Below are 21,356 nucleotides of genomic sequence, written 5' to 3'. Positions count from 1 at the left end.
CTTTTCGCAAAAAGAGCGTTTTTGTAACTTGATCTATATACAGTTGAGTAGGATATAGTTTTTTGTAAAAAGTTAATCGTCATCATTTACGAATGAGTTGCTAGAAGTGTGTTATACAAAACAAACTTTGTCAATAAATGTTCTTTTGCGTTTTCCTTATGAAATAGCTATAGATTAAAACTTGTCTTTTTAACTCGATAAAGTCGATGAGAACTGTGCAGCAACTTGTGTAGGAAAAACCTTCGGGAAAGAGGTTACCTTGCCGAGGGCTTTTCAGTCAAAAGGTGTTCCTTATTTTTGAAGCAGTTGAAAAACATTAAACGGACGTTTACACTGCAGCAAATTAAAATTGGGTACACAATCGTCACAAACTAGGAAAGTGGCATACGAATCCATGTTTTTTTCACGATTTGGAGCCACATACGCTCATGACACCAAAACCTTGAAAAAACACAGGTCGATACCCACACTAACTAGCAGGGAAAGCATCGTCTACACCAGAAAAAAATTGGGTCTGTTCCCGATTGTTTCTGGCGTATGATTTTTATCTTAATTTCTTTTTTGTCTTCGTAAGTTGTGTCTGTAAGGTGAGCGCGATATGCTCGTGAGTGCGTGACCTGCGTCATCAGCACTGGCGTGTGTGTGACCGTGATAGACGTGACAGTTCTTCGAGAAAATTAAATCTGCAGAAAGTAATTACTGTAAAACAATCATGACTTGCTAAAGAGTAAACTAAATTGTTAGGTATGGTAAATAAAGAATAGTAAAACATAATTGAAGTGTTTTTGTTTATAATGGCTTGAGGATCTGTCTTTTTCCATGTCATTTACACGAGGCAAACGCAATTAAAAAGGGTCGCCTCAATAGGATCGAATTTCTCACTAACCTTCAACTTGGGACGAAACGTCAAGGTCTGATTGATTCTTGCTAAAACTGCTTGAGAATGTCTGTTGTGCATCCACAGTCACTTGAACCTTCAACAACACTTGAAATCAGCGAGGATGAACATCGTTTGACGAATGATCGATCCTTTTCCACAAGCTGCGATTGTTTTCACAAAAGATATGTGAGATGCAATATTCGAGTGTGTCAATTTCTGCTATTGCTGTTCGCAATACTCGTCATCATGGGCGGCAAAACAGGTTTAGCTGCAATCTTTGGCCCTGGAAAATCTACTCTTGAGGAAAGAAAAAGAGGTATATAAATTTTAATATCTCGTTTAAAGATGAGTGATTCAGTTATTGCCCCGATGCTTCCCAATTACCGACTAAAAGAACGAAAGCAGTTAGCCTAACATTTCCACACTGTGAGTCGGTTATGCTACCTCGTGATCCACTGTTTATGGGAGACAAATGGTTCAAAACATCTTCCTTTCCCCCCTCCCCCCAACCCTCCCTTTGCGACACTTGAAGCCTTGAAGCCCGGCATCGACGCACATCTCTTTCTGAGCCTTACTGAAAACAAACCGCTTTTATGTAATAATTTGAATATATCAACAAAGTTGAAATGGTAAATTGGCCACCGTTACGGTTATAAAAGCTGACGTTTCGAGCGTTAGCCCTTCGTCGGAGCGTCGGAGCGTCGGAGCGTCGGAGCGTCGGTGGCCAATTTACCATTTCAACTTTGTTGATATATTCAAATTATTTCGTTACCCCCACCGACGCAGCGCCAAACAGTTTCTTTAAAAACTATCAGCCTTTATTCGCTTTTATATAAACTAACCGTGAAACTACGTCAAGGTGTATATTTAGTTTTTTAATCAAAGGAACTTCTCTGGTTGAAATCTCCAAAGTGGTTCCTAACTTTATGGCGTACAGACAAACAGCTCTACGCTACTACCTCAAATTAACATACATTCTGTTCTCTTTATAAAGAGATTATACGGTTAGAAGTTTGTGGTAGTTTAGCAACTCTGTTAGTGGAACTTTTTTTTCCATGAGGCCTCGACAGGTCATTAAGAATGGGCATCAGGTCAAAAAATGTGGACGTCTACGTCTGTTAATTGTGTTATATTAACGATGGTATGGTGAATGTTGACAGAAGATTTATGCTGTGCTTTTTCTGATAATTTGATTTGACATTATACGGAAATTCCTGTGTGTACGCGCAACAACAATGTATGAGAAAATGATCGAGTGAAATAAGCGCGAGAATAGGCGTGGAAAGAAAAAAGAACTCTTGTGAAGATTTCATATCAGTTGCGCCCTTCCACGCTTTTAATAGTATGCTAAAACATATCTATTCTATAATGTTTTTCGGTTTCGTTTTAGTTTGTTTGTTTGTCTTTGTTCGTTTGTTTTTGTTTTGCGACCACTGCTCCAACAACCACAGCAGAGCCAAAAACCACAGAAAAACCAACGACTACTGCTCCAACTACCACAGCACAGCCAACGACCACAGAAAAACCAAACACCACAGAAAAACCAAACACCACAGATAAACCAAACACCACAGAAAAACCAAACACCACAGAAAAACCAAACACCACAGAAAAACCAAACACCACAGAAAAACCAAACACCACAGATAAACCAAACACCACAGATAAACCAAACACCACAGAAAAACCAAACACCACAGAAAAACCAAACACCACAGAAAAACCAACGACTACTTCTCCAACAACAACCACAGCATTGACATCAACCACAGAAAAAGCAATACAAGTACTGCTGTAGCATCAATTGCTGGGCCAACCTGACCAAAGCAGCATCGATCACGCCTCCTTGTAGAAATATCTTAAACAGCTATAATTGGAGCAGGTGAGAACTGGGCATTACGGGTCCATTGCAATTTCCCGGGAGATGAAGCACTGATTAAATTGTTGAACCCTTAAAAATTAATTCCTTCGGATTGCAAAGCTGCTTGTATTAAAAAATTAGAGAAATGGTGTTGCAAAAGCACCCGTTGATAAGTGTATCTATTCTCGTCAGCTACTGGTTGGAAAAGGAAAAGTAAAAGTTATATACTTTCATCGCCTCTGGAAGTAAAACTTAATTGGTTTCTCTTTATCTATAGGAACGGGTGGTTTGTTAACAGCTTACACCCTTCTTTCAAAGAAAAAAGAAACAAACATCTGTATCTTTGAGAGAGAGGATCATCCTGGAGGAAGGATTTTGAATTTCAGTTTTGTTAAAGTTCCAGACGTCGCAGTAGGTTCGTTTCAATTTGTCGTATATTGTTTAATACTTAGGGAGTGGTCGTTCTGTGTTCATTATTTATACCCTGAGGGGTTGGGGGAGGTTTTTGGCTACGTTACCTGATCCTTCCATGAGGTTCTGCAATTTTCTTATGACTTCCCGTTAATTTGGTGATCGACTGATTCCCCCACGTCCCTACTGGAAGCCACGAGATCCTCAAAAAATCCCACACCCCCTTTCCCTAGGAGATTGATAATGACTGGTTACTAACGAAACCCTTTTGAGCCACCTTAATGGACCCCACCCGGATAGACCCCACCCTGAATGAATCCCACTTTGATAAATTAGCAACGCTTTACTTTTGATTCGTAGGCCTTGGACAATGGAACATTTACGGCGGCAACTATGATGAATCGTAAGTGCCATCGACTATTCTAAAAAGCTTTCACATTTTGTTAATTTTTTGCGCACATTCTTCACTATCTAACCGATTTAGTTAGAAATATATATCCAAACGAAACATGACAAATTTTCAGCCAGCTTGATCTCATAATTTTATGGTTGACGAGAGTCGTCTACAAAATAGTCCTTTGCACACCACACCCTCATCCCCTCCAGAAAATCGAAAAAGTTTGTAAATCGCTCGTTCCCGACTTGAGTTTGTATGTGTTACCTTTATTACAATTTATTTTTAAATTATTACGCTGGAAAATCTATTTCATATGTGTTCGATTGACTGTATCTAAACCGTTAACATGATTAGATCCAATTTTTCCCTACTTTTACTTCATATAGTGAGCTTGTCAATCATTTGGGAGTCACTAATTATCCTTGGATCAGGAAAACCACTCGTGTTGAAGCTCGTGGTGTGTACAAAGACAGTTTTGATTCCCTCAAATCACAGGCCTTTCCAACTTTAAGTTATCAAGCCCCTATGACCAACAAAAGCCTGTCTGAAATCGCACAGTTCATTTCTAATAACAAGAGAAAGTATACCCAGTTCTCCACAGCGGAGACGTTTCTTTCCTATGAGCTGTCTCCGGAGGGAGCCAAGTTCATGGCAGATATTTTTGGATTCAAGGGTGACTATATGCTAAAAATAAAGCCAAACAGTTATAGAACCTACCTACACCATGAGGAGTTTCTCGCAGATGAGACTCAAAGTCATGACGACTCGAGGCCCACCAAAGGTATGAGTGAGATTGTCACAGAACTTCAGAAAAAAGTGCAAAATCTTGGTGGAAAAATCTACTTCAAAGAATCAGTAACATCTGTTGACAAAAGTGAAGGCAAGTATGTCCTTCGAACGACGACCTTAACTGTAAACGCCAAAAAGACAATTATCACTGTCGGACCTACGGCTTTGAAGAAGATAAAAGGTGACGTCATTACGAACATCACAGATCACGAGATTTTTGACTCCATCGTAAGTGTTCCTGCATTCTTTGGAGCAGCGGTCTACAAAACGGCGTGGTGGAATGACACTACCGCCGCTAAGAAGAACAACGCTCTGCAGCCTTTAGACATGTTTATATCCAGCAGTGACTGTTTGGGTATTACTATGCCTTACCAGTAAGTGATCGTTAGGTCGAACGAAAGTGTGTATGACTTAGGGACTGTTCATCAACTATAACAAAACGTGAAGGAAAGGGGAAGACGTGGGGAAGGAGAGCATCGAAGGTTTTAAGTCGTGTCACTATAAAACAAGCGGATCCCCTCGTAAGGCTCTGTTATATTCCTATGACCCCCCCCCCTCCCTTCATTGGCAGTTAATTGGCAGTAACTTTTCTGCAGTCCCCCTCAGACGCTGTTGGCGACGACTGATCCCCCAGTCCCCCCCTGAGAGCCAAGTGATCGCCCCCAGAGTCTCCTCCCTCCCCCACCCCAAGATAATAAATAATAACTGTTCCATAAGTGGCAAGAAATAAGTGTTATTCCTGAAAATGTAGGACTTCAGGTTGATTTTGTCATAATGTTTTATGTATCGCTTGGATTTGATTGGAACATATTGTCCCAGTTGGTTACCAATTTATTTACATTTTCAACAGCACGCTGAGAACTTCTAAATCCCTGGAAAGTTTTTCTGAGGTTGCAATAACTAATATGTTAAATTAATAGGTACACCCTGAGGTTTCACGAGGGCCCTTCGAATAAAATAACAGTAAATTCAGGTCAGCTAAGTGTATGGTTTGGGAAGAAGAAGCTAAACTTCTTTTAAATTTTCCGATGATAATTTCAGCTCCATCGATCAACGGGTTGTTTCGCGAAAGTTTCATGATCGGGGCGACTGAAATTAAATCCCTTTTAATACGTGTTACTTCTTGTTTTAGGGGTATTGGGCCAAACGGAGAAGTGGTGCTACATACTATAGCTAACAATGGGGGATGCAGTGACAAGTGGGGACAAATCTTACAAATTTCTAAGAAGACAATTGACGAAGAACTGACGCGAGCGCTGAAATACAAATTTCAACGCGAAAACATACCGCAGCCCCTGAAGACTACATATAAATATTGGCAGGAAGGTTTCTGGTGAGTGCAATCTGCCACCGATAATAAAAGCGCAAATGCTTTTCCATTAATACCCTTTCACTCTTATGATCTAACAACCACTGGCTGCGTTCTTCCATGTACCTCCCAAACATTTCCTTGAAAAACAATAAGAGAACCGAGTGTTCTGTTTATTATTTCTTGTATCGAGTTAAAGAAGAAATATTGACTATCATCGATATGCTTTTCCGTTAATACCCTTTCACTTTCACGATCTAATGACTGGCCGAGTTCTTCCACATACCTCCCAAACGTTTCCTTAAGAAGCATTAAGAGAACTTAGTGTTTTGTTTATCATTTCTTGGATTGAGTTAAAGAAGAAATATTGACTGTCATCCTCGAGGACGATTATGCATCCGGGAGCATCTTGAAATTTCCTTCAAAAGTTGTAAGCTGCTGAATGCAGTCTGGCAAAAGTCCTGCGTTAAGTGTTGTAAATTAAATCGAAAGAGCCACATAGTGGAGATTTAATACAGATACCGTACTATATTGTGCAGACAGCGGCTGAGTATCTTACCATGTACACGTACGAAAAATAACGTCAAGGCTATTACAAAATCAACAAATGAATCATTTCCAGAGAGATAAACTTTCACAAATGGCAGAAATTAAATAGGATACTAAGGCAAGGCAGGGCTAGAATCTATTACGCTATTGAATGTTAAAGCGCTCTTTTTGGGGTTGCTGTCTTAGTTTCAAAACCTGGAATTCAAATACCATTCCGATAACACTTGTTGGGTGGAAGGAGAGGGAACCTCTTTGTCATGTTTATGAACATTTCTTTCTTTGATAATACAGGTTTTTCCAGAAGCCTGGTACCAACTTTGACTTAACAACCATCCGTCAATGGGCCAAGCGACCGCTGACCGGACAAGATGTATTCTTGGTTGACAGGGCATTCAATCATTTTGGTGGATGGTTACAGGACACTTTGCGTTCAGCGAATGATGCGTTAGTGGAGGGCTGGAATGTAAAACTGCCATTTGATGTTTATCTCTAAAGTCATGATCAGCAAGCTTGAACGACCTTCATTTTAAAACCTTTTGAGAGAGAAATGAACACTATCATAAAAAGGAACGGTTTGAAACCGGAGAAAATTACCATCAGCAGTATTATTTTTCAACTGACGTTTAGATTACAATAATTACCATAGCAACGCAATGTATTTGATTGATAAGAGGAACGGAAAATAGAGGAAAATTATCGAAGAAATGACAGTCTTCCCTCAAAGAGACCCAGGCAGCCAGAACCAGCGAGGATATCAAATACGTAAATGAACGAAAACCCTTAATTCCGAAAGGAGGGGGGTGAATGCTGGGGAAAGATATTTTCTCCCCTCTTAAGCTCCTTCCAACAAAATTTTCCACAAAAAATTAAAACTATTCCACTAGTTAAAGGTTGTAGAATAAATTATTAGGAATAAACGTCGTATAATTCAGGTCATAGACAATGAGGAAAACTGGGTAAATCAAGGAATTGTTTAGCAGTATTTGTTGGCATAAAAAAATATTTTCAGATATTGTTCTTCTTATAAGCGTTTAGTATACACCTTTATTGTGTACATAAATATATCATTGTGACTAGTTACGCGCAAAAAGAGCCTTTGTAATTTTGATCACAACTATATAGTAAGCTGTTAAGATATATTTTAGAGACAACGACAACACATGGAGTCTCTTTGTAAAAAAGTTAATGGTCATCATTTATGAATCAGTTATTAGAAGTTAGCAATAGATAATAAACTTTATCAACAAACATTGTTCATCGTTTTCCTTATGATAGAGCTATGGATAAAGTCGACCTGTGTAGCAACTTGCTTAGGAATAACCATCGGAAAGAGGATACCTTCCCGAGGGCCTTTTGGTCAAAAGGTGTTCTTTATTGAAGCAGTCGAAAACATTCAACGGACGTTTACACCGCAGAAAAATTGGGTACACAATCGCCAAACACTGGGAAAGTGGCATACGAATCCAGGTTTTTTCACGATTTGTGGCCACAGTAGCTTATGACACCAAAACCTTAAATATACGGGTCGATACCCACCCTAACTAGAAGGGAATGCATCGTTTACAACAGAAAAAATTTGGCTCTGTTCCTGATTGTTTCTGGCGTGTGCTTTTTATCTTAATTTCTCTTTTGTCTCTCTGAGTTGTCTTTCTGAGGTGAGTGCGATATGCTTGTGAGTGTGTGACCTGCGTCATCAACGCTGGCATATGTGTGTGACCGTGATAGACGTAACAGTTCCTCGAGAAAATTAAATCTTCAAGAAGTAATTACTGTGAAACAATCCTGACTTGCTGAAAAGTGAACTAAATTGATAGGTATTGTAAATAAAGAAATAATAAAACTTATTTGAAATGTTTGTGTTTCCAATGGAGCGGTGATTTGTCTTTTTCCATGTCATTTATACGAGGCAAACGCAATTAAAAAGGGTCGCCTCAATAGAATCAAATTTCTCACTAACCTTCAACTTGGGACGCAACTTCAAGGTCTAATTGATTCTTGCTAAAACTGCTTGACAATGTCTGTTGTGCATCCACAGTCACTTGAACCTTCAACAACACTTGAAATCAGCGAGGATGAACATCGTTTGACGAAAGATCGATCCTTTTCGACAAGCTGCGATTGTTTTCACAAAAGATATGTGAGATGCAATATTCGAGTGTGGCAATTTCTGCTATTGCTGTTGGCAATACTCGTCATCATGGGCGGCATAACAAGTTTAGCTGCAATCTTTGGCCCTGGAAAAGCTACCCTTGAAGAAGAAAAAAGAGGTATATCAATTTTGATATCTCGTTCAAAGATGAGTGATTCAGTTATTGCCACGATGCTTCCCAATTACCGAATAAAACAACGAAAGCAGTTAGTCTAACATTTCCGCATTGTATTCGGTAATGCTACTTCGTGATCCACTGTTTATGGGAGACAAGTGGTTCACAACATGTTTTTTCCCCCCTCGTTTGCCGCAATTGAAGCCTGCCGTCGGCACATATCTCTTTCTGAGCCTTACTAAAAACAAACCACCTTTACAAAAACTAAAGGTGAAATACGCCGAGGTGTATAGAGGTTACCCGCTGACGTCACGTATCTCGTAGCAACCATGTTGGCCGCCATCTTGAAGGTCAGGTCTTCCAATGTTAACAAGCGATTCTGACCATGTCGGCGAAAAAAACTTACTTTTCAACGCTCGATCCGCTCGATAAAGAGAAATATTGCAAAAAAAAAGCTTGTATAGACAACATTGATCCGTTTGAGATCGCAAATAAGGAATGATCGTCAAATGTTAGCGATTTTCCACCGATAACTTACGTGGACCTCGTGAACTATCTAGTCCTAAATTCACTGGACGAAAAATTTAGGATGTATATGAAGAAAGTTTAAAGACGTAAAATACGTCGACGTGTATATTTAATTATAAATCAAGGAAACTTCTCTGGTTGTAATCGCCAAAGTTGTTCCAAAGTTTATGGCACACAGACACTCTTTAACCCTACGTTACTAAGTCAAACATACATTGCGTTTTCTTTGTGAAGAACTTGTACGGTTAGAACTTTGCGGTAGCTTAGCAACTCTGATTAGTAGAACTTTTTTTTTCAATATAAGTGACCCTCGACAGGTCATTGAGGATGGGCAACAGGTCAAAAATGATAATGTCTACGTCTGTTAATTTTGTGATATTAATGATTGTATTATGAGTGTTGAAAGAAGACTTATGCTCTGCTTTTTCTGATAATTTGATTTGACAATAAACGGAAATTTTTGTGTACGCATAACAACAATGTATGAGAAAATGATCGAGAGAAATAAACGCGAAAATTAAGTACAAGTGCGGGCGTGCAAAGAGAAAAGAGCTCTTGCAAACATTTGATAAAAACTGTGCCCTTTCACACTTTTAATATGATAATACTAAAAAGTATCTCCTCTGTCGTGTTTTTCCGTTTTGCTTCGTTTGTTTGTTTGTTTGTCTTTGTTTGTTTGTGTTTTGCGACCACTGCTCTAACAACCACAGCAGAATCAACAACCGCTGCTCTACCAACCGCAGATCAACCAAGAACCACAGAAAAAGCACCAACTACTGCCCCAACTACCACAGCAGAACCAACAACCACAGAAAACGCAACAACTACTGCTTCAACTACCACAGAAAACCCAACAACCACAGAAAACCCAACAACCACAGAAAAACCAACAACTACTGCTCCAATAGCCACAGTACAGTCAACATCCACAGAAAAACCAACAACCACTGCTCTGCCAACCACAGCTCATTCAACATCCACAGAAATACCAACAACCACAGAAAAACCATCAACAACTGATTTAACTACCATAGCACAAATTACAACTACTGCTGCAGTAAACGCTACCACTACACTTACCACAGCAATACCAACAGCTACTGCTAAAGCATCAACTGCTGGGCCAATAACAGCAGCACCGATCACGCCCCATCATAAAAAAATCTTAGAGTGCGGAACAGCTATAGTTGGCGCAGGTGAGGACTGGGCCCTACTTCTCGGTTGCAATTCCGTGGGAGATCTACCACCCATCAAATCTTTTAACTCTTAAAAATCGATTCCTTTGGATTGTCGCAGTTGTTCGTATCGAAGCTTAGAGAATTGGTGGTGAAAAAGCACACAGTGATAGGCAAGTCTATTCTCGTCAGCTACTGGCTGAAATTCTTAAACTGATTTCTTTTCATTTATAGGTATTGGTGGTTTATTAACAGCTTATGTCCTTCTTCTCAACAAGAATGAAACGAGCTTGTGTATCTTTGAGGAAGAGGATCATCTTGGAGGAAAACTATTGGATTTCAGTTTCACTGAAGTTCCAGACGTCGCAGTAGGTTCGTTTTAAATTATCGTATCGACCCATCAAAGAGTTGCAGTTCAATATGAGGAACTGTTCAGGATTCATCCCCTAGGAGCGGTGGTGGGGGGAAGGCTGTGAGCGGAGGATTTTGGTTGTGTCGCAATCAAATTTAGCTGATGCCCCCATAAAGCTCTGTAGTTTTCTAATGACCACTCAGTCAATTTCTGTATCCTATATACTTCATTACTGACAATTGACCCCTTTACGTTCACCCTCAAAGACATGTGATCCCCATAAAAATCCCCAACTCCCTTTTCTAGGCGATGTTTAATGAGCGTTTCCTAACGAAGCCATTTTTAGCCACCCAGATGGACCCACCTAATGGATAATTTTGTAGATTTTCAACGCTTTACTTTTGATTCGTAGGCCTTGGACAGTGGAACATTTACGGCGGCAACTATGAAGAATTGTAAGTGTCATCAACAATTCTAAAAAAATTTCACATTTTGTTTATTTCGTTCCCACATTCTTTTCATCTGACCGATTTCGTTGAAATTTTTGCACACGAACCAATGATAAACTTATTTTCAACCAACTTGATCTCATGATTTTATGTCTTAAAAAACTCTTCTAAAAAGTAGTCCTTTGCAGGATATCGATATTCCCCTATTGCCAATCCTCATCCCTCACACCCTCCAGAAAATTGAACTTGTAAATTACTCGCCTCCGATCCGAGTTTGTATATGTATTGATTTGTTTACAGAGTTTTCTCGAATTACTACGTTAGAAAATCTATAGCTTATGATTAGCTCCAATTTTTTTCTCATTTTCACTTCATTTTAGTGAGCTTGTCAATAAATTGGGAGTCACTCATGACCTTTGGACCAGGAAAACCACTCGTGTTGAAGCTCGTGGTGTGTACACAGACAGTTTTGATTCCCTAAAGTCACAGGCCTTTCCAACGTTAAGTCATCGAGCCCCGACGAACAACAAAAGCCTGTCAGAAATCGCAAAGTTTATTTCTGATAATAAGAGAAATTATACCCAGTTCTCTACAGTAGACACGTTTCTTATGCACGGGCTGTCTCCGGAGGGAGTCAAGTTCATGGCAGATACTTTTGGATTCAAGGGTGACTATATGCAAAAAATAAACCCAAACAGTTATAGAACCTACCTACACCATGAGGAGTTTCTCGTAGATGAGAATCAAAGTCAGGACGACAGGAGGCCTACCGAAGGTATGAGTGAGATTGTCACAGAACTTCAGAAAAAAGTGCAAAATCTTGGTGGAAAAATCTACCTCAAAGAATCAGTAACATCTGTTGACAAAAGTGAAGGCAAGTATGTCCTTCGAACGACGACCTTAACTGTAGAGGCCAACAAGACAATTATCACTGTCGGACCTACGGCTTTGAAGAAGATAAAAGGTGACGTCATTACGAACATTACAGATCACGAGATTTTTAACTCCATCGTAAGTGTTCCTGCATTCTTTGGAGCAGCGGTCTACAAAACGGCGTGGTGGAATGACACTACCGCCGCTAAGAAGAACAACGCTCTGCAGCCTTTGGACATGTTTATATCCAGCAGTGACTGTTTGGGTATTACCATGCCTTACCAGTAAGTGATCGTTAGGTCGAACGAAAGTGTGTATGACTTAGGGACTGTTCATCAACTATAACAAAACGTGAAGGAAAGGGGAAGACGTGGGGAAGGAGAGCATCGAAGGATTTTAGTCGTGTCACTATAAAACAAGCGGATCCCCTTGTAAGGCTCTGTTATATTGCTATGACCCCCCCCCCTCCCTTCATTGGCAGTTATTTGGCAGTAACTTTTCTGCAGTCCCCCTTAGACGCTGTTGGCGACGACTGATCCCCCAGTCCCCCCCTGAGAGCCAAGTGATCGCCCCCAGAGTCTCCCCCCTCCCCCACCCCAAGATGATAAATAACAACTGTTCCATAAGTGGCAAGAGATAAGTGTTGTTCCTGAAAATGTAGGACTTCAGGTTGATTTTGTCACAATGTTTTATGTATCGCTTGGATTTGATTGGAACATATTGTCCTAGTTGGTTACCAATTTATTTACATTTTCAACAGCACGTTGAGAACTTCTAAATCCCTGGAAAGTTTTTCTGAGGTTGCAATAACTAATATGTTAAATTAATAGGTACACCCTGAGGTTTCACGAGGGCCCTTCGAATAAAATAAGAGTAAATTCAGGTCAGCTAAGTGTATGGTTTGGGAAGAAGAAGCTAAACTTCCTTTAAATTTTCCAATGATAATTTCAGCTCCATCGATCAACGGGTTGTTTCGCGAAAGTTTCATGGTCGGGGCGACTGAAATTAAATCCCTTTTAATACGTGTTACTTCTTGTTTTAGGGGCATTGGGCCAAACGGAGAAGTTGTGCTACATACCATAGCTAACAATGGGGGATGCAGTGACAAGTGGGGACAAATCTTACAAATTTCTAAGAAGACAATTGACGAAGAACTGACGCGAGCGCTGAAATACAAATTTCAACGCGAAAACATACCGCAACCCCTGAAGACTACATATAAATATTGGCAGGAAGGTTTCTGGTGAGTGCAATCTGCCACCGATAATAAAAGCGCAAATGCTTTTCCATTAATACCCTTTCACTCTTATGATCTAACAACCACTGGCTGCGTTCTTCCATGTACCTCCCAAACATTTCCTTGAAAAACAATAAGAGAACCGAGTGTTCTGTTTATTATTTCTTGTATCGAGTTAAAGAAGAAATACTGACTATCATCGATATGCTTTTCCGTTAATACCCTTTCACTTCCACGATCTAATGACTGGCCGAGTTCTTCCACATACCTCCCAAACGTTTCCTTAAGAAGCATTAAGAGAACTTAGTGTTTTGTTTATCATTTCTTGGATTGAGTTAAAGAAGAAATATTGACTGTCATCCTCGAGGACGATTATGCATCCGGGAGCATCTTGAAATTTCCTTCAAAAGTTGTAAGCTGCTGAATGCAGTCTGGCAAAAGTCCTGCGTTAACTGTTGTAAATTAAATCGGAAGAGCCACATAGTGGAGATTTAATACAGATACCGTACTATATTGTGCAGACAGCGGTTGAATATCTTACCATGTACACGTACGAAAAATAACGTCAAGGCTATTACAAAATCAACAAATGAATCATTTCCAGAGAGATAAACTTTCACAAATGGCAGAAATTAAATAGGATACTAAGGCAAGGCAGGGCTAGAATCTATTACGCTATTGAATGTTAAAGCGCTCTTTTTGGGGTTGCTATCTTAGTTTCAAAACCTGGAATTCAAATACCATTCCGATAATACTTGTTGGGTGGAAGGAGAGGGAACCTCTTTGTCATGTTTATGAACGTTTCTTTCTTTGATAATACAGGTTTTTCCAGAAGCCTGGTACCAACTTTGACTTAACAACCATCCGTCAATGGGCCAAGCGACCGCTGACCGGACAAGATGTATTCTTGGTTGACAGGGCATTCAATAATTTTGGTGGATGGTTACAGGACACTTTGCGTTCAGCGAATGATGCGTTAGTGGAGGGCTGGAATGTAAAACTGCCATTTGATGTTTATCTCTAAAGTCATGATCAGCAAGCTTGAACGACCTTCATTTTAAAACCTTTTGAGAGAGAAATGAACACTATCATAAAAAGGAACGGTTTGAAACCGGAGAAAATTACCATCAGCAGTATTATTTTTCAACTGACGTTTAGATTACAATAATTACCATAGCAACGCAATGTATCTCATTGATAAGAGGAACGGAAAATAGAGGAAAATTATCGAAGAAATGACAGTCTTCCCTCAAAGAGACCCAGGCAGCCAGAACCAGCGAGGATATCGAATACGTAAATGAACGAAAACCCTTAATTCCGAAAGGAGGGGGGTGAATGCCCAGGAAAGATATTTTCTCCCCTCTTAAGCTCCTTCCAACAAAATTTTCCACAAAAAATGAAAACTATTCCACTAATTAAAGGTTGTAGAATAAATTATTAGGAATAAACTTCGTTTAATTCAGGTCATAGACAATGAGGAAAACTGGGTAAATCAAGCAATTGTTTAGCAGTATTTGTTGGCATAAAATATTTTCAGATATTGTTCTTCTTATAAGCGTTTAGTATAAACCTTTATTGTGTACATAAATATATCATTGTGACTAGTTACGCGCAAAGAGAGCTTTTGTAATTTTGATCACAACTATATAGTAAGCTAAGATATATTTTAGAGACAACGACAACACATGGAGTCTCTTTTTAAAGAAGTTAATGGTCATCATTTATGAATCAGTTATTAGAAGTTAGCTATAGATAATAAACTTTATCAACAAACATTGTTCAGCGTTTTCCTTATGATAGAGCTATGGATAAAGTCGAACTGTGTAGCAACTTGCTTAAGAATAACCATTGGAAAGAGGCTACCTTGCCGAGGGCCTTTCGGTCAAAAGGTGTTCTTTATTGAAGCAGTCGAAAACATTAAACGGACGTTTACACCGCAGAAAAATTGGGTACACAATCGCCAAATACTGGGAAAGTGGCATACGAATCCAGGTTTTTTCACGATTTGTGGCCACAGTAGCTTATGACACCAAAACCTTAAATATACGGGTCGATACCCACCCTAACTAGAAGGGAATGCATCGTTTACAACAGAAAAAATTTGGCTCTGTTCCTGATTGTTTCTGGCGTGTGCTTTTTATCTTAATTTCTTTTTTGTCTCTCTGAGTTGTCTCTGTCAGGTGAGTGCGATATGCTTGTGAGTGTGTGACCTGCGTCATCAGCGCTGGCATATGTGTGTGACCGTGATAGACGTAACAGTTCCTCGAGAAAATTAAATCTTCAAGAAGTAATTACTGTAAAACAATCCTGACTTGCTAAAAAGTGAACTAAATTGATAGGTATTGTAAATAAAGAAATAATAAAACTTATTTGAAATGTTTGTGTTTATAATGGAGCGGTGATTTGTCTTTTTCCATGTCATTTATACGAGGCAAACGCAATTAAAAAGGGTCGCCTCAATAGAATCAAATTTCTCACTAACCTTCAACTTGGGACGCAACGTCAAGGTCTGATTGATTCTTGCTAAAACTGCTTGAGAATGTCTGTTGTGCATCCACAGTCACTTGAACCTTCAACAACACTTGAAATCAGCGAGGATGAACATCGTTTGACGAAAGATCGATCCTTTTCGACAAGCTGCGATTGTTTTCACAAAAGATATGTGAGATGCAATATTCGAGTGTGGCAATTTCTGCTATTGCTGTTTGCAATACTCGTCATCATGGGCGGCATAACAAGTTTAGCTGCAATCTTTGGCCCAGGAAAAGCTACCCTTGAAGAAGAAAAAAGAGGTATAAAAATTTTAATATCTCGTTCAAAGATGAATGATTCAGTTATTGCCACGATGCTTCCCAATTACCGACTAAAACAACGAAAGAAGTTAGTCTAACATTTCCGCATTGTATTCGGTAATGCTACTTCGCGATCCACCGTTTATGGGAGACAAGTGGTTCACAACATGTTTTTTCCCCCCTTTGCTGCACTTGAAGCCTGCCGTCCACACATATCTCTTTCTGAGCCTAACTAAAAACAAACCACCTTTACAAAAACTAAACGTGAAATACGTCGAGGTGCATATTTCATTTTAAATCAAAGAAACTTCTCTGGTTGAAATCTCCAAAGTTGTTCCCAACTTTATGGCGCACAGACACTCTTTAACCCTACGTTACTAAACAACCATACATTCCGTTTTCATTGTGAAGAAATTGTACAATCCTTGCGTGATTTTTCATGTTAGGTGTTAATTTACTTTGTCTACCTCAAATTAAGTATTGACACCCAACTTCGAAGGAGAGCGTCACAGATAAAAAGCGATGAGTTCCAAACTAAATCGCCCAGATACGCATCTCATATTTTACGCATACAAAAGTATAGATGACAAAGCTCTTCAATTATGAAGTCAATAACATTTTACTTTCCGACAAATTCTAGAATGCGACTCTTCACTTGAAGTGATCTACTGATAGAGTCTAAATAGAGAGAGAAAAATATTCAACATTTGGATAAGTTTACTCTTTTGAAAAATGACAAAAGCACTCGATGTACGCTTGTGCTCGTACTAACAGCTTTCCAATGGATTTCATTCGTAACTGGCTACTCTTGACGAATTTTGGTAACAGGATCCATTACAATCAGTTATAGGAATTTTGGTGACAGAAGATTAAGCGTGAATTAAAACACGAAGGATCCATTTAAATCTGTCAAACAGACGAAAAAGACACAGTTCGTGATGTTTGTTCAACTTGAAATTTTCACCGCAAGAAATCCGATGGTGGAAAATGAAATGTGATGACTTTCATTTGACGTAACGTGGATGCGAAGGAATGCTGTTTCATGTCAAACTTTTTGTTGAAAGCAGAGGCGGGTGCATACAAAACGAACCGGCAACTTTTTCGCCATGAGATTTCATTAATTCCGTATCATTAACAAAAAGTACACTGATCTAGCATTGGCTTTTTCACTTTAAACTATTGGAATGCGCGTTGCATGAAGACATTCTAAGTATCTAAAATACATCATGATTAACTGACTTGAAATGACAGAAAGAATGAAATGAAAAAGTTCAATTATCGAATGCTTTGTTTTTAGGGTCAAAGTGTGAACTTTTCAACGCCAAAACTAATGATAGCCATGGCACCGGAAATTGTCTTTAAATGGTGGTCACGTTTCGCTTTTTAGTGGCAAATTGTCGTATTCCAAAACGTGCAAGGTGTAGAATTTAATGATTATTTACAAAGACAAACTATGTTCTTTGTAACCAAGGTATGAAAGATTAACGTACGTAAGGACATTGTAAGATAACTAGCGTGCATCGCATAGGATAAGATTAGATTTGTAGGTCGTGAACTTCTTCGAAGCGAAACCTTGCGCAAGTATTACGGTAAATTTTGAATAATTGAGCTAATTAAAAAAATAATTGCTTTGAAATGACCTTCGTGAATATGCATAACTAACCGAAGACATTCTTAACTCTTAATGCACTCCTGCGTCTAACAGCTCGAGAAACAGAATGAGGAATTTTGTGAATTTGACATTTTTTGACGGGACACCTGCAATAATATTTACGGTAGACACAAAGCTGCGTTAAGCTGCGTTAAGCTGCGTTGAGAAAACGCTCTCAGACAGATGTAACGATTTAAAGGTTATCTGGCAATATTCTTGGGCTGCGAGAAGCAATAAACACAGCCTGACTTGTGGCTTGCGTAACACAACGGTCATTCGTCCGTGCATGTGCGAACGTTGTAGTTCCTCGTTGCTATGTGGTATACTTTAAGTCCTTTCTGGCCGCCAGAGTAAGGTTGTCGTACAAGAGTTTGCAGACCAAATTCAACTTTTGTAAGGCAGAGACAGAGTCCCGTCTGAAAACAGGGTGAAGAATCGGGTGGTTCATTCCGGTGTATAGGCAGTACTGTGGAGTACCCTGGCCACTGATTTTCATGTGCACTCTTTTCCGAGAAACTTGCTGCCTGCACATAACATGTCAAAGGTGAGTGCGTGACTGGTACAAATGTGTGTGTGTTACAACGACAGCTTCTTAAGAACTGAAAGCCGGCTCTTCAAGGGTTATAAATCACTATGAATCTATCGAATAAATATTTTAAAAGCAGCGCTACAGTCTTTGATTAAGGAAAAAACAAGAGAGAAACTTTAGCGTTATCTGGACCAAAAATGGCTTCCTGCTTATCATATGGTTAACATTTACGGGTGTGGCTATCAGAGCTACTTGTGAAAGCCACCTCTCATTTGCGGGAACTACAATCTGAATAGGGTAATCTATTGTTTGAGACCTTAATAACTAGGGTCCATGCATTTTTAGATCTGTACGGATACTATTTACTTTCGCTCTCAAACAACATGGAAATGTCTATTAAGCAGACATTCGACAGCTCGACAACTCTAAGAATATGCGATGAGGGTTTCGACCCCACAAAAGAGGAAATTTTTTTCAAAAAGAGATATACTTTTCGAGTTTGGTAGATTTATGCTGTTCCTGTTTATGATAATCGTTCTAGCTGTTATAATCGCAATGTTCGGCCCTGAAAGTCCAGATTTGAAATACCCGACTCCTAACCGCGGCAAAGCTATTTAAACTTTATTTAGAACCACTGCGATGTTTTTGCTCTAGCCAATAACTGTAACGATGGCGAATGGTCTGAATGCGAGGTTCTTGGACAAGTTTTCATTTTCCTGTTGAACTGAGTCTTTCTGTATGTATAAAGGAAATCGAGGCCAGGACTTTGGAGGTTGTTTGTGAATGCGAGGACGGGTCTCTGTTTTAGTGGCCCGATCAAAAGCTCAAGGTATAGTTTGACATCGGAGCCTCGCTAAATCGATTTTAACTCCATTGGAAATCAGCGACTTTTTGTCGCTCCTAATCAACGAAAGCTTAATAATTAGATCCTCGCCATTGTACGCGGAAATCAACGAGATTCCTCCTAAGAAAATGTTAGATAAGTTAGATTTGTTTTTGCTTTTGTTTTGTTTTGCTTTTTTTTCAAACTCTTTCTCTTTAATGAAATACTACTCCACCAACCACAGCACAATCAACAACCACAGAAAAACCATCAACCACAGAACAAACAACAACCACAGAACAACCAACAACTACAAAACAACCAACAACTACAAAACAACCAACAACTACAAAACAACTAACAACCACAGAACAACCAACAACTACAGGACAACCAACAACAACAGAGAAAGCAACAACTACTGCTCCACCAAGAAGTACTGCTCCAACAACCACAACGCAACCAACAACCACAGAAAAACCAACAACCACAGAAAAACCAACAACCACAAAAAAAGCCAACAACTCCTGCTTTACCAACCACAGCACAGCCAACAACCACAGAAAAAACAACAGCTGCTCCACCAATAACCACTGCTCCAACAACCACATCACAGCCAACAACTACAGAAAAGGCAACAACCACCGTTCTCACAACCGCAGCACAACCAACAACTACTGCTCCAACTACCACAGCACAACTAACAACCACAGATAAAGCGACGACTCCTGCTTTACCAACAACCAGTGCTCCAACAACCACAGCACAGCCAACAACCACAGAAAAACCAAAGACTTCTGTTTTACCAACAACTACTGTTCCAACAACCACAGAAAAACCATCAACAACTGCTTTAACCAGCACAGCACAAATTACAACTACTGCTGCACCAACGACTGCTGTGCCAACAACAGCAGGACCTAAGACGCCTCCTCCTGAAAAATTCTTAGAGTGTGGAACAGCTATAATTGGAGCAGGTGAGGATTGGGCACTACTGGTCGGTTGCAATTCCCTGAGAGATGTAGCACTGATTAAACCTTTTAACCCTTGAAATTAATTCCTTTAATTTGCGACATTTGTTTCGATAAAAAGCTTAGAGAGGTGGTCTTCAGAATTACCCTGATAGGCTTGTCTATTCTCGCCAGCTATGGGTGGAAATTGTGTTGCTTTTATCAGGATAATCGAAACTTGAATCACCTCTAGAACTAAATCTTAATTGAGATAAGTACGAAGTTAGCAGACATTTTTAAGACCATCTGTTACATGTTGTTGTGTAGAAAAAGCGTTGCCTCCTTTACTAGCCCACGTAAGGGCTTGTATATCCATCGAAATCAGGGCTTTAACCAGGAGGCGTTGAAGGAAACCCAACCATGTGTTTATTATAAAGCCAACTTTTCGAGCTTCAGCCCTCGTTAGAGAGAATGGCGAAGGACTAACGCTCGAAACGTCAGCTCGTTAGGGTGGCCAATTTGCAATAACAGCTGATACAGCCAACTTATCGTGTAATACCTCACACCGAAGTAGCAGCACAGTTTCTTCAGAAACTTATTCATTTGTTCATGTGTGACTATTTCTTTGTAAAGAAGCACTTGTGGAGAACAAGTTACCATTTTGAAAATCTTTAAGTATTTAGCAAAATATCAGGCAGAATAAATTGACTTAGTTCTAACTAATGTCATTAGCTGTAGTTTAACCCGAATTCTTGTCTTTTATAGGTACTGGTGGTTTATTAACAGCTTACACCCTTCTCTTGAAGAAAAAGGAAACAAACGTCTGTATCTTTGAGAAAGAAGATCATCTCGGAGGAAAACTTTTTGACTTCAATTTTCCTGAAGTTCCAGACGTCGCAGTAGGTTCGTTTGAAATAAGTCAAGTGTCGTATCGAGCCGACAAACATCTGTTTAAAAGTAACGAAAACATTTTGAGGAACCATGATGGAATATCTTGTGAATGTTTAACGTTTGCTTTTTTATTCGTAGGACTAGGACAGTGGAACATTTATGGGGTCAACCAAGAAGAAGCGTAAGTCTCATTTAACGGTAATCAACTGTTATAAGGGACTAGTTATAAAGTAGGAGGGGGTGGGGGTGGGCTGGAAAATTAAATCGCATTTTAAGCGTTATTAAATATTAATGATCATTAGTTGAATGGATAGATGGCTTTCCTCTCCACTGATGGAAGACCAGTACGGAAGGAGTCAAATGAGAGCAAAAGACGCTATGGGGTGATGTTACAGAAATGGCTCTCTAAGTGCAACCAGTAACATTAACATATTCAATTTAAAGATTTTATTTTTACTTACACCTCCCCACCCTCGCATACAGTTTACTTTCCCAGTCAACCGACTGATCTTCCATCAGTGGAGAGGAAACCAATCCCTCTCTGGAAAAGCTGGTTAATGAAACTATTTATTTAATATTTTATCGCTCTGACTGCTTACCAGTTAGTATAGAGCGGCTACAGTTTCTACAGTGTTCTGGTGTTGCT

The 21,356-nt window shown here is 39.5% G+C and overlaps 1 protein-coding gene and 1 pseudogene across 2 annotated transcripts in view; both read left to right on the top strand.

The window, feature by feature from the left end:
- Window positions 1-21,356, top strand: part of LOC148720411 (uncharacterized) — a 55,234-nt pseudogene that overhangs the window by 31,210 nt on the left and 2,668 nt on the right. Inside the window, exons 6-16 of the transcript XR_015992942.1 lie at window positions 2,337-2,641; window positions 9,691-10,184; window positions 10,398-10,535; window positions 10,928-10,970; window positions 11,345-12,124; window positions 12,598-12,654; window positions 12,880-13,080; window positions 13,897-14,068; window positions 19,095-19,846; window positions 20,585-20,722; window positions 20,849-20,891. The product of XR_015992942.1 is annotated as an uncharacterized LOC148720411 (transcript). The remainder of the gene's footprint in view (window positions 1-2,336; window positions 2,642-9,690; window positions 10,185-10,397; window positions 10,536-10,927; window positions 10,971-11,344; window positions 12,125-12,597; window positions 12,655-12,879; window positions 13,081-13,896; window positions 14,069-19,094; window positions 19,847-20,584; window positions 20,723-20,848; window positions 20,892-21,356) is intronic.
- Window positions 3,019-7,444, top strand: LOC148720412 (uncharacterized). The gene is made up of 5 exons (XM_088738373.1): window positions 3,019-3,156; window positions 3,513-3,555; window positions 3,936-4,712; window positions 5,471-5,671; window positions 6,488-7,444. The coding sequence occupies exons 3-5, from the start codon at window positions 4,075-4,077 to the stop codon at window positions 6,687-6,689; spliced, it is 1,041 nt and encodes a 346-aa protein (XP_088594499.1). The 5' UTR covers window positions 3,019-3,156; window positions 3,513-3,555; window positions 3,936-4,074; the 3' UTR covers window positions 6,690-7,444.

The sequence above is a fragment of the Stylophora pistillata genome, chromosome 11 (genome assembly GCF_964205215.1).
Source record: "Stylophora pistillata chromosome 11, jaStyPist1.2, whole genome shotgun sequence".
Taxonomy (NCBI): Eukaryota; Metazoa; Cnidaria; class Anthozoa; order Scleractinia; family Pocilloporidae; genus Stylophora; species Stylophora pistillata.
The sequence above is the reverse complement of the archived record's forward strand: the minus strand, read 5'-3'. Positions and strand labels throughout refer to the sequence as shown.

What these genes read in the sequence shown, in the direction of transcription:
- LOC148720412 (XM_088738373.1), top strand. Translation starts at nt 4,075, where the DNA reads ATGACCAACAAAAGCCTGTCTGAAATCGCACAGTTCATTTCTAATAAC. An exon ending in GGTATTACTATGCCTTACCA is followed by an intron (nt 4,713 to 5,470) that starts GTAAGTGATCGT and finishes TTCTTGTTTTAG; the next exon opens with GGGTATTGGGCCAAACGGAG. An exon ending in TATTGGCAGGAAGGTTTCTG is followed by an intron (nt 5,672 to 6,487) that starts GTGAGTGCAATC and finishes TTGATAATACAG; the next exon opens with GTTTTTCCAGAAGCCTGGTA.